The sequence below is a fragment of the Drosophila gunungcola genome, assembly GCF_025200985.1.
Source record: "Drosophila gunungcola strain Sukarami chromosome 2R unlocalized genomic scaffold, Dgunungcola_SK_2 000079F, whole genome shotgun sequence".
NCBI lineage: Eukaryota > Metazoa > Arthropoda > Insecta > Diptera > Drosophilidae > Drosophila > Drosophila gunungcola.
Genome location: NW_026453177.1, coordinates 313441 through 325753, shown reverse-complemented (window position 1 = coordinate 325753; position 12313 = coordinate 313441). Strand labels below are relative to the sequence as shown.

The following is a 12313-nucleotide window of genomic DNA, read 5'->3' as shown; positions in this document are numbered from 1 at the left end:
TCCCTCTGGTACATGATAGAAGTCTGTAAAGCTCTATATATTTGTTAAATCAATTAATAATCATTAATATTCTAAATCGGACCAATATTTTAGAAGTTGTTGGCAACGTTAACGCATATTTGTGAAACGGAGTTCGTGCATGAAAAGCAGCGGAGAGCACAAATACTATGACATGCATTACTTCATTTGTGGAAGGAATTTGCACAGCGAAGATTTTAAATTGTGTGTATGCCGATAGCTGTTTTATGCCGGTCCTGTCGTGCTCTGCCGGCGCTGCTCTGCATTACATAGGGCGGCTGTTAGAGGCAGGTGGGAGTGCTACTCGCTCTTTGACCAGTTCTTTTCTGGATGAGTATTTATTTTTAAATTTGTTATCTGTGGTACCTTGAGGAATTCGACTACAGCGTTTAATTAATTGATTAAATTTTGTAGGTATTTTAGATAAGCAAGCCGGAGGGAAATACTCAAATGATTAGCATGTGTTAGTGTCTGTAATGAGCCTTTTTTTTACAACTTTACGATTTGTATTAACATATTTTCAATCTGCATTTAAATGTTTGAAAGCTTGCTATATAAACCCGAGCCAGGTTGTGTTTGCTATCATTTGGTATAACTACTTTAGGTGAGGCATTTTATAATCCCTACAATGCTCCGTCTTATGGTAGGTATCCTCTTTTTAATTGAATTGCGTACCATTATCTTTATTGTTTTTAAGGTTCTTATGATAACTTTGGCTTTAATGACTGGTAGTGCTTATGGTGCTATCGATCAGCTGATGCGAGCTATTACTGGTGGACTCGGGGGAGGTGCCAGAGCGAATATACCCGTTTCCGTTAACAGGAGGTTCACTGTTGTCTCACCTAATGGGGAGCTTTCTTTTGGATATGGCTATCGTCCTGGATTCTTTTGAATACTACTGTTTTGCGCTGCGGTCTGGTTGTTTCTTATAAAAAAACATACTTTTATGAAAATTTAAATATATTAATTAAACGCAAATACATTTCCTTATTATTTTCTATATCAACGATACTTAATCACAAGTACACTGAGTAACTGACGGAAACTCAATGTTTTGAATTATAAAAAAATGGGTTAAGCCAAAAGCCTATAATACACTAAGATGCGTAACGCTGATACAACCGAATGGCAAGCAAAATTTTCAGCGTGGATTTTCGATATGGACCAACGCTTTTCATAATGTGCGTTGTTTGTGTTTGACGCCTTGTTTCTGTTGATGTTTTTTGAATACGCTCCTGCAAATCTAAGTCTTAACATCATATCTTGTCGGCCACCTCCTTAGTGGCATCGTGGTGAAGTTGTCAAAGTACATTGTTTCTTTTTTAATTTTTTTTGCCTTTTTGATTTTTTTATTTGCTTTTATACATTTCTTTTTTTTTTATTTTTAATTTTTTTTTCGTTTTACTTTTTATACCCTTGCAGAGGGTATTATAATTTCAGTCAGAAGTTTGCAACGCAGTGAGGGAGACATCTCCGACCCTATAAAGTATATATATTCGTGATCAGCATCACTTGGAGAGTCGATCTAGCCATTTCCGTCTGTTCGTATTCGTCTGATTAGTCTCTGTGTGACTTCTAGCTGTTCCCAAAACTTAAGATACCACTCCGGGAAGGTTAATAAAAGATAAAAGGCGAATCGAGGAATATTGATAGCTATACCAGGAAGGTAATATTTGGCATGTTTTAAGGATTAGAAAAAACGGGAGGGTTTTGATTTAGAAGAATAAATACAAATTTTTCTTTTTACAAACAAATTCACCGGCCTTGTTGCACACAGTAGTATACATTTTCATTACTGTACATTTTCTTCTAGGTAACACTGTTACCCAGCGACAAAAACTTTAAAAGCTAAAAACTTATGTTCCATACAAGTTCACAACTCACAACGAAAGGAATATATGTATAAGCGAATGAATATATTAAGCAATTCATTTTTTTAATTAACCTTGTGTGTCCCTCCTTAAAATGTAAAACCTTTTTCATTTTTACGGACGATGTACATTTGCATACAATTTACAACGTTTATAGTTTTTGCTATATAAACGCAAATCGTATTATGTGTGCTATTATTTGTAAAACTATCGTCAAAGAAGACACTCGACTACACCTTGCAGAATGACTCGAATTTTTGTAAGTTTGATTTATCATATATATCTTTAAGCCTCAATCTATACGATTATCTTGCAGATTTTAGTTCTTCTTCTGTCTTTGGTGACTGATAGCGCTTTTGGTTCTATCGATCAGCTAATACGAAGCATTTCCAATGCATTTGGAGGGGGTGCTGGCGTGGGTATAAATGCTAATGTCCCAGGATCCGGATTTGGAATAAGAACACCTAATGGTCAATTATCTGTTGGATATGGCTTTGGTCGATGAATACCTCGACTTGTGGTTTAAGCCTTCACCACATTGTTTTTGGCTTGAACAGGTTGTTTTATAATTAATTTGTTCACATTTCAAAATGAAATGTGAAATTGGATGAAGGATTGAGTGTAATTCAGCATGTTAAGAACCAATTAACAATAAAGAAAGGCATCCGCTTAAAACGGATCTAAGCATATAAAGTTACTTATGTGTTTTGAATTACTTTACAAAAAGTTGTTGGGCTCTCCAGGAATAACAATATTAAAAGGAGGTTAAAATACAAATAATTTATATTCTGTTGTTTTGCACATTAATAAAATAATAATAGTTTGCAATAATGTAAACTTAAAAGAGTGTTTGTGCCCGTTCCAACTATTTTATTTTATATCCCAGTACAGCTTAACTTCCTATATTTAAGAGCTTTGCTCACAGTTAATCAAAAAATTTTATAGAAATTTATCATAATACCCGTGTGGTAGTTGAGTTTGACACATGCAATGTAAGACGAGCGTCGGTGACCATTTTAATTTTTGTTCACAAAAACCGCCAGCACGCACCAAACTCGTCCACGTTATTTTGTTTTGCTATACCACCCCCACCTCAAACGCAATTTCGTCGGTTTTTACTCAGGGTCCTAGCGCTATGTTAACCGACTTCGTTAGTTATGTAAATAACTTTTTTTTACTCTTCTTCATTGGCTTCCAAAGTAATTCTAGCGACAGGCTGGCAACGCCGTTGTTACAGGCACACACAAACCTACAGCTCACGCATGTTTTCGCTTTTCAAAAGGCACAGATTTTAACCCTTTGAAATCATTACCACCCCAAAAATGTGAAGCCTTCGCTTCTTTTCTTATATAGAAGCTTATTTACAGCCAGAAAGGGGAAATTTTCCGCTCATCACGCATGAAAATTGCGCTTATGTACGGGAGACTTCGTGTCTGTGTATGTACTTTGCCGTTGTCGTGGATTTTGTGGTTATTGTGCGTATCTAACTCCTCTTTAGCAATTAGTGTGAATAGATGTGTTAGATCAACAAGCCGCAGTCATTTTAATAAAAAATATTATCAGACTAACAACCTGATTAGTTGTTCGCATTTTAAAAATATTTAATATAGTCCCAATGTATGTTCAATATTTATAAAAAACTTTATTTTTAAAAATCCTTCCACAAAGCAAACAGATACTGTTTGTTTTAATGACTTGGTTGCCTTGTGGGTCAAAGACTTACGTTGAGACCCGGTTTCCGATATAAGTGTGTTGTGGTGTAAGCGGTAGGCATGCTACTTCTGATGGTTTCGGTTTAAACGCAAGACTGTGCGTATTGTTTTTTTAAATCACTTCTTGCTAGCGCTTTGCGTTGCCGTCCACACACAATTTGAACTTGACCAACCAAAGAAATGGGTGAAAAACATTTAAAACAAGAAAAGAAGCAAACTACGGCAACCCTTGCAGATTTTGTAAAAATTAAATATTTTTGAAAACTTTAAAATTATTATTTTTAAAAACATTGAAGCTATGATGATTTGCAGCTTAAATATTCAATAGTTCCTATGGCAGCTAAATGATATCGTTTTCCGATTCAAATAATATAAAAAACGTAATTCTGAACTGTCAAATTATTAACAAGTCAAAGAGAATTAAAAAAATAATTACAAAAAAAAGGTACTTAAAAAAAAAAAAATTATAAAAATCAGAGAAACAAAGTGTAATAATAAAATGTTGTCGAAATATTAATTAACGGTTAACTAATAGTCGGGCACTCTATTGCAATCTTTCTCGTTTTCAATTTCATTAAATCGTTGTTTGCAATTAGAGAATAGAAACAAAAGATAGGACCATTATTTGAACTTAGATTCGGAATTCTGCGAGAAAAGTAAAGGAACTAGAGATATGACTTTTAAAATCGTACATCTGTAAGAAAAGTTATGGCCTTAGATGTGCTGGTTTCAGGTCGCTTTTCAGCAAAGCCATTTTTTATACCCTTACAGAGGTCATGCATATTTCCCAACAGTATTTTTATTCATACCTTGATCCCATAGGAACAATAGGGTGAAATCGGTTAAAATTTAATGTTTTTACGATATTTCGCGCAGTATATAACCTATTGACATGAATCTTTCAAATCGTATTTTTTTATGCATTCCCTGATCAGGCTAAAAACGCATGCCGCAATGGTATTAAAAATTCGGCTTGTCGAAGTTAGCTTTCGTCCTCGTTGAAAATATTAATTTTATTAAATCGTCCAGAAAACGGCACAAAATATAACACCAGATTCTTAGAAAATTATATCAAAATCGGATTTCTAAAAGAAAATATATGGAATTAGAATCACTGCGTTAAGGTAATTATGCTACTAAACCTTTTTTTTAGAAAAATAGAAATGGGGTTACATATTAAAATTAAAAAAAAAACAAGAAAGAAAGCTAACTTCGGCAAGCCGAAGTTCATATACCCTTACAGTTATTGCAAGAATTAAATACTTTTGAAAACATTAAAATTATGATTTACTTGCGTATATGTTGAAAAACATTGAAGCTATGATGAGTTGCAGCTCAATTATTAGACAGTTATTTTATATATTTTTATTATTTTATATATTTTAGACATTTGGTTAGGTAATTTGGAAGATTTTTTTTTTCTTGAGGCATATTTTTTGAGCTTGATCAATATATCTGTCATACTGACAGCTCGTTCAAAAATTTGGACGATTGGAAATTATCAATTAACTTATTAATTTTGGCAATGCATATACGAGCATTATATATTTTAAAAAGCTCTGTCGGTTTACACTGTTTTTTCCTCATTATCCTTCAAGAACTTAAAGCGTCCAGTTTCCCACCCACATTTGCTCTAAGCGAAATTCAAATGTAAAAGAAATTAAACCCCAAGGACAGGGTTTCTGCCCATGCGGACGTATTTTGCTATGTTCTGCTTTGATTAACATTCGTTCATAGGTGGAGGCAGCCACCGTCTTCGTCTGGGGCAAACGACCGAGAGTTTTAATTACTTTTGGGGGTAGTTTTTAAATTCTGCTTTCAATTTTTCTATTTGTCATGAAAAGAAGGAAAAGAAGAAACAGTCTAAAATTTAACCTTAAGAAAATAAAATTTCCCTTGCAGGCAGACATACGTGTCTGTATATATTTATTTACACTTCCATTGTATTGCTTGTTTCCACACCCCTGATAATCACTGCATCAAAACTAACTGGAAACGTGTCCTACTCAATTACCATCCTGTATCATCTATAATGTGATCAAGGGGTCCGAAGAAGTAACATTCAATCCGGTTTAACGCTTGGGGTAATAAAAATATGTTTCCCCTGTTGACCACACGAAACCGGAAATAATATAATTGACCTCAGGGAATAACACCGAAAAAAAGGCAGTATCGCAGAAAATCGCATCAACTGGCCAATGCCCTAAGTGATTTGAGTCCGTACCTGTTGCGCCGGGTAACAGACAATCAGCAGTAAATAAAGAGGGTCGTCCAGTACAGGCAGTCCGCCCCTCTCCTCTTGTGAACTTCCCCTGTGGGTCAGTATCTGTTTGTGCTGAATGGTTTGACGGGTGCTGGCCAGTGGTGTGGTCAGTTTCATGTTTAAGTGTCGCGTGAGCGCTGTATAAACAATTCAATTACAAGCGCTAAATTCATTTTATGAGCACTCACTCACATTTGCATTTTAAATGAGAACTATTCCCTTGGAAAGGCTTTATGGTCAGCTTATGTGTCACACCTTTTATAAATGGAGAGACCAGGGGTTACTTTATTGTTATTTAAATGTATTTAAAATAACTGATTATACGACTATTTAAAGGCAAACAAGAAAATTACCGGTTTCAGCTAATCAGAAAACAAATAATAAAAGGTCCTAATATTGTTCTTAAGTACTCGAGATGCAATGTTAACGTGTCTCTTCCACATGCATCGTTTTTTATTTGCATAGCATGAGAATGCACCAGACCAGCCCAGGTACCCATAAGCTGTGAATATACGCTTTTGTTGCACACCACTTGACTGGAGCTCGATTCGCAGTCAAGTGCGAAATAATACTCTACTCCTCCTCTTGACGCAAGTCGTCGGCTGTCCTGTTGCTGCCGCTACCACTGCGGACTGTATCCTTGCAGCCTAAAAGTCCTTTATTACAGTCAACTGCCAGTCAAACGAAGTGCAACAGTCAACGTGCATGTGCATATGCATTTCAATGCAAACTCCTGCCCCCTCCTCGCTCAAGGTGTTGCACATGCGGTGCAGATGCAGCCTAAGGTTGCATTATCCTTTACAAATTGTTAGCTGTGTTGATTTCCCCTTTTTTTGCGTTTCAATGGGCTAGCTGCCAGTGCTATTAGCAGGGAGGGATCAGGATTTGATAGCAACAGAGCACGTCATTTTGCAGTTTTCGCACTTGAAATTTGAACGGGAATAAAAGTTGGAATTTTCTGTTCAGTTAATTTCGCTGACAAGTGGGTCGTTATTAAAACCGTTATGTAAAGAGGTGTTGTTTAGGTAATTTAGTTATTTTAGAAATAAATAATAAAATCTAATCATGATATATTATAAATATATATTATAAACCGACCATTTTTTCTGCCAAGCTGCGGACTACGTTCTCATCATACTCCTCGATCTCATCGTCTCCATCATCAATGTCGACGTCGTTCGGTCTCACGGGGTAGCCTTGCTCTGGGGGAACAATTTTAACTCCGTGGTCACCAAACAAAAGACAATCAAAGTTTCTGAAATCGACCAGGAGATGTTTCAATAACGGTGGCCTTGACTCACACAGAGGTAGACTTTACCTTTCGAACAACTCAAAGCCCTGAAACTCCCCAGACATGTACATGCAGACGTGCATGTTACGGCCGATAAACCAAATGTCATGAAACTGAATACAGGCCTTGGCAAAGTTAAAACGTGGCGGCCTGAAGCAGAAAGGAGGTGGATTCTGGCCGGAGACCTTTTGCCGGAACCAAATGTTGTTATTAACTCGCATGCGTAACTCAAACGAAAATTCATCAGGACGATACGCAACTTCTGTGCAACTGTTCATGCCAATTACCGCAAGGAAACCTAAAATCAGAATGAGTTCATTTCAGATTTTATTCTTATTAATTAAGTTAACTTACCAGCACAGCACTTGCACAGCCCAGTGTCACAACTACAGGGTATGCGGTTGACCAAATTACCTATTGTTATGTTTTGTAAACTAAGTTGCCTGGACTCTTCCTCGTGGCTGAGTAGATTAAGACGATGGTTCAATAAGCCAAGCTGTAAAGCAGCGTCGTATGCCAAGTCTTCGGATGGTGGTTGTATTTGCACTACAATAACCATAAAATTGAGCAGAAGAACGAAGAACTGTCTGCGTTGAAATCTATTTCGTTTTCAACCATTTTTTGACCGGAATTTGTTATTTTATGTGTTTCTTAAATAAAATAAACAATTATTCAACCTGCGACTTTTTCCTTAAATCGAGATTAGTAGCTCAAGTTTTCCGTTGCAATAAACAAAAAGACTAAGAAAAAATAAACAAACAAATTTGCCAAATCATTCAAATTCAAATCATTCGAACTTCCGTATATTATGTTAAATAGTTCCGCATCAAGCAAACTGACGTAACCGGCAAGCTAAGAGTCACAGCGATCAGCTAACCGTTTCAACTATTAACCTTGAGTGCATAAACGAGTTTTCTGAACTGAAGATACGTGCCAATTTCGATGTCAATGAAACCAACGGAAGTTCGACAAGTTGTGCGTTAAGTGGTCAAGATCATGGACAGCAGAGTTTTTACAGAGAGTCAAACAAAAAAGGTATTAATTATAGTTTTTGTTTTCAAAAGGGTTGCATAGTTTCTAAAGTATTAATCAGTCGAGTTTATCTAGTCACGTCTCCCTAATCTATCTGGCTTGAAATATAAGCATACATTAATTTAATTAAGCAATAAAAATGTTATAAATAGGAACTAGTAAAACAAGTGTATTGACTTAAACATTTTTTTAAATAACTTCACCTTACCTAAGTTTGGTTTCTTCTTTGTTTTAGTTTTATTGTTCTGTACTAGGCTTACCATTTTTATTTGTACTTTTTTAAGTAATATTCTTTTTTACATACATACATTTCCATATACCCAATATATTAAGTATTAACACCAAACCGATTTTTAAAGCGTAATAAATAGAACAAATTTATATTTACACGTAAAAAATATATAACACCAATACATAATGTTACAAAGTAACTCTTTTTATTCTACCATTTAAATAACACAGTGCCATTTGATGATTATCACAAATTCGTTTTATAACATAATGTTGATTAGTATTTTGGGAAACCATTCGTTCATCCAAATTGTCTTGGAAAATAAAATTTGTACAAGCTTATATACTATGTAGAAAAACTTTTTTTTAAAATTTGATAATCGAGAGAGTATACAACTTCTTTGTATTCTGTACATTGTTTTACATAAGACAAACTTTTACGAAGCGATAAAATATCGGCATGGCAAAAGGATTAATAAAGTTAATAACTAAATAGTAGAAATAAGACATAAAATAGGAATTCTTTGTACTACCGGTGTCCGATTTCGAAAAAGCTAAAAGTGAGGCAGCACAGAGTAAATAGAAGAACAGACGTGGATGTGAGCTGGCCGCTGGCATCTTGGCACGACGATCAGATCAGGAAACGTAATAAAACGAAGGTTGCTATTGACCCGCTTTGTAGTCGGTGATTTCACTCGCTTTTGTCTTTAGGCCGTCTTCAATATCTTTAAAGGTAATTTGTTACTGCGATCGGCTTCTTCTGCCTTTCCTTCTTTATTCAGTATTGTGATATGTAAACATCAAGTTATAAGCTTAACTCAGATACTTTCGTTTTCGTGCAAAAACCGACGAAAGTGTTTTAGACACCGACTTCAATATTTATTTTTTTTTAGTAGAGTTGCGTTGGCCGGAATTTATTGGATTTTTACACTTGTCGGAGACTGAACGCGCGGGCGCAACTCTGAACGTGCTAATGGCCAAAATACAACTGGCCAAGAAAACAAATGGTAGCGCATGCGCACGTTAAGCGCGGACCAGCTGACGCCAAGCTTTTGTTTATCGACCATCGACAGCTCCAACAGCTCGACTCCAATACAAGTCGTTCAAGCCAGAGACGGGCCCCAGACGACGATGTCATGTACGAAGTGCTTCAACGTCAGCTGGCTTCGCGTCTTTTTAAAAACGCATTTTTATGCTAATGTATGCTTCGAAAGCATGTAACAGCATGTAGTTGTAAATACAAGCTATTCGAAACCACTAACCTAAAATGAGTTCTGAATTTTTTGAAAAAATTAACCTGAGATAAAAAGGTATTAGACTTGATAATTACTGAAAAACATTATTTGTTTGCAAAGGGTATACCGAGTTTGGTAATATTTTTTTGGTGTTATGATACAACTTTAGCCGAGCGAAAAAAACCAGTATTTTATGCACAGTTATTTTCAGCAGATTTGGCGATACGTTGTTACTCTTTTATAATTTCTCTCAGATCACCTTTAAGTTTTGCTTGCAGGGAGACTCTCACTTTTCGCTTTCGTACTCGCTTAGGCGAAGCTTAAAATGTTAATTAACTTGGCACCTTAAATGGTGCTTTGATCTCACTGTGTGTTTTGGGGCTATTGCCCTTTTCATTTATTTTAGTGGGCCTAGGCATCGTGTTTCCAGTGTTTCCTGATGACAACGAACAAAAAATATCTCCCTTTTAACAATTGTAAGACATTATAGAGCATATAAATGGTAACAATCGTATCAGCCCGTTTAATTGGAACTTTAAAAATGGATCAATTGAAAAAACACACTTTCATCTCATTGCCCCAAAATATTTCTCAGTATTTGGAGACTTGTTTACACACCGAATTTCATGTTTACTTTGGCTGTCTACCTAATTGTGTTCTTGCAAACTGGTTTTCGGAATGACTAATCTGGTTTTTGTCAATATTTCTTTAAAGCTTTCTATGCTCACATATAAATAAAATAGTATTAATAACCCGCGGTCAGCAATAATTTAATGTTTTTCACTGTCAATCAACAGATGAGTTTAATTTGCTGCCATTGAATTAAATGAGAATATATAAACAATATAAATGAAAAAAAGAGCACACTGTTAAATATAGGGCAAAAGAAGTAGTTAGGTCGACGTAGTGTCAGTCAACAGGTGCGCCACGATCTGGCGCCAACTGAAAACAGCTAACAAGCCTAACAACTTTTTGAATGTATGATTACCTGAAGTGGTACAATCAAAAAATAATTTTTGGGAATGATTGCGGACACCCGAACGGCAGCTAAAGCATGACAATCAATTTTTTTCATCCAGAAAAATTGCACGTAAATCATGTGAACTCAATTCCTTTTACACAATTTTCTATCTTTTGCAAATATGTCAAAAAAAAAAACCCTGCTTCTAAAAAAGTCGTGAGCTAACATTTGACTGCAGCAGACTTGCTTTATCCGTTCCTGTTATTGCTTGGTAGCATATTGTGTGTAATAATAGCATGTTAACTCATAACATGATATCAATCACTCAAAATTCGTATCTACTCACTATAGCCACGGAAAGGTGTATGTTGGCCTAGGAAAAGTGTAGGGCGCTTACGCCTTATGTACGCCTCTATTCGGGTGAAATTGTTGCACAGTTAAACCCTTCTTGCTCTCTTTAATAAAATAGAAGTGCAAACACCCTTTTTCTTTAAAGACAGATTTGAACCTAAAATATTAGACCTCCAAACACTTCAGAAAGCTGGAGGACCTAATTGACAAATATATAGCTGAAATAGGAATGATCGAATAATTAAGCTGAAAATCATCATAGCTTAAATGATTTAAAACATCTACGCATTTAAATTGAAATTTAGATGTTTTAAGAGTATTCATTTTTTCAATACCTGCAAGGGTATATAAACTTCTATATAGTTCTACATAGACACGTAGGTTACATCTTTATAATAGCTTCAAGGGCGAGACGAGGTTTTCTTTTTTCTTTTTATTTGTTGGTGAATACGTAAAACTAGTTTCAATCCAAATTATTTTATTTAATTCACTTATCTTTTGCGCCGTCATATTTCGTGTTAACAGATTACATTCAATCTTAATTTTCGTAAATTAAAACGTTTTTTTACAAACGTATATCTTGAGGTTGTGTAATGTTGTATGCTACTTTAACATTGTTTCATGCTTCACGTTTTTTGGCAAAAAAAAAAATCCCCTTCAATTCCTCTTCAACCATCCTTCGTTAGCAATCATTTGGGGATATAATTAACCCTTTTGCATGAGCAACATGTATAAAAGGTTATTTTTTTGCCATCTCCCTTCACCATGCCAACCACTTCACAGCAAACATCTGAAAATGAAAAATATTACAACAAGTCGGAAGAAAAAAAATTAGTTATTTTTTTTTGTTGAAACTGCCAAAAAATTAAAGAATTGCAATATGCAGCCGAAAATTCTCTAAGGACACTTGACTTTCGGCTTCTTTTTGCCTTTTGGAGCTGCACCCGAAAAGAGTCCCCTCCCACTTTGGCTGTTGACAGCTCCCTTGGTTTTCCATGCCTCAGTCATGGACTTTTTGTAAACTCTAGACATTTGGCGGTGCCAATTAATTAAGCGAAATAAAAGCCAAACAAGCTGCAACAGGAGTAGAGAGCGTTCATTAGTAGCTGCAGAGGGTGGCAGTTGGAGTGGGTGGGCTTCAGGACGGTGTAGGGATTGCAGAGATTCTGCAATTCAATTTGAAACTCATGCAATTTGTTGTCTTCAAAATGCAGAGCTTTAATTCGCAATTAGTGCAATTCAATCAGCATAGCGCCGCTTTTGGGGAGATGCGTTCGGGTGTCTGCCATGGTTTTGCCACAGACGTGGTCGGGTTGGGGTTATCCACGACTCCTTTTACCACCTGCGG

General features: G+C 35.8%; 3 protein-coding genes across 7 annotated transcripts in view; 2 read left to right on the top strand and 1 right to left on the bottom strand.

The window, feature by feature from the left end:
* LOC128256973 (uncharacterized) overlaps positions 1-9456 on the bottom strand; it is a 31257-nt gene extending 21801 nt beyond the window's left edge. For 2 of the 5 annotated variants that reach the window (XM_052987736.1, XM_052987737.1), the window contains exons 1-4: positions 8952-9456; positions 7510-7701; positions 7183-7453; positions 6963-7119 (exon numbers count right to left, since the gene is read on the bottom strand). In XM_052987736.1, coding sequence (XP_052843696.1) covers positions 6963-7119; positions 7183-7453; positions 7510-7701; positions 8952-9036 — 705 coding nt within the window. In that variant the 5' untranslated portion in view covers positions 9037-9456. The other 3 variants (XR_008267823.1, XM_052987740.1, XM_052987738.1) reach the window with 3 other exon arrangements.
* On the top strand, positions 500-996 carry LOC128256982 (ejaculatory bulb-specific protein 2). The gene is made up of 2 exons (XM_052987752.1): positions 500-661; positions 716-996. The coding sequence occupies exons 1-2, from the start codon at positions 647-649 to the stop codon at positions 908-910; spliced, it is 210 nt and encodes a 69-aa protein (XP_052843712.1). The 5' UTR covers positions 500-646; the 3' UTR covers positions 911-996.
* Positions 2033-2586, top strand: LOC128256983 (ejaculatory bulb-specific protein 2). Its single transcript, XM_052987753.1, has 2 exons — positions 2033-2148; positions 2206-2586. The coding sequence occupies exons 1-2, from the start codon at positions 2134-2136 to the stop codon at positions 2392-2394; spliced, it is 204 nt and encodes a 67-aa protein (XP_052843713.1). The 5' UTR covers positions 2033-2133; the 3' UTR covers positions 2395-2586.
* Positions 9457-12313: the final 2857 nt, after the last annotated feature.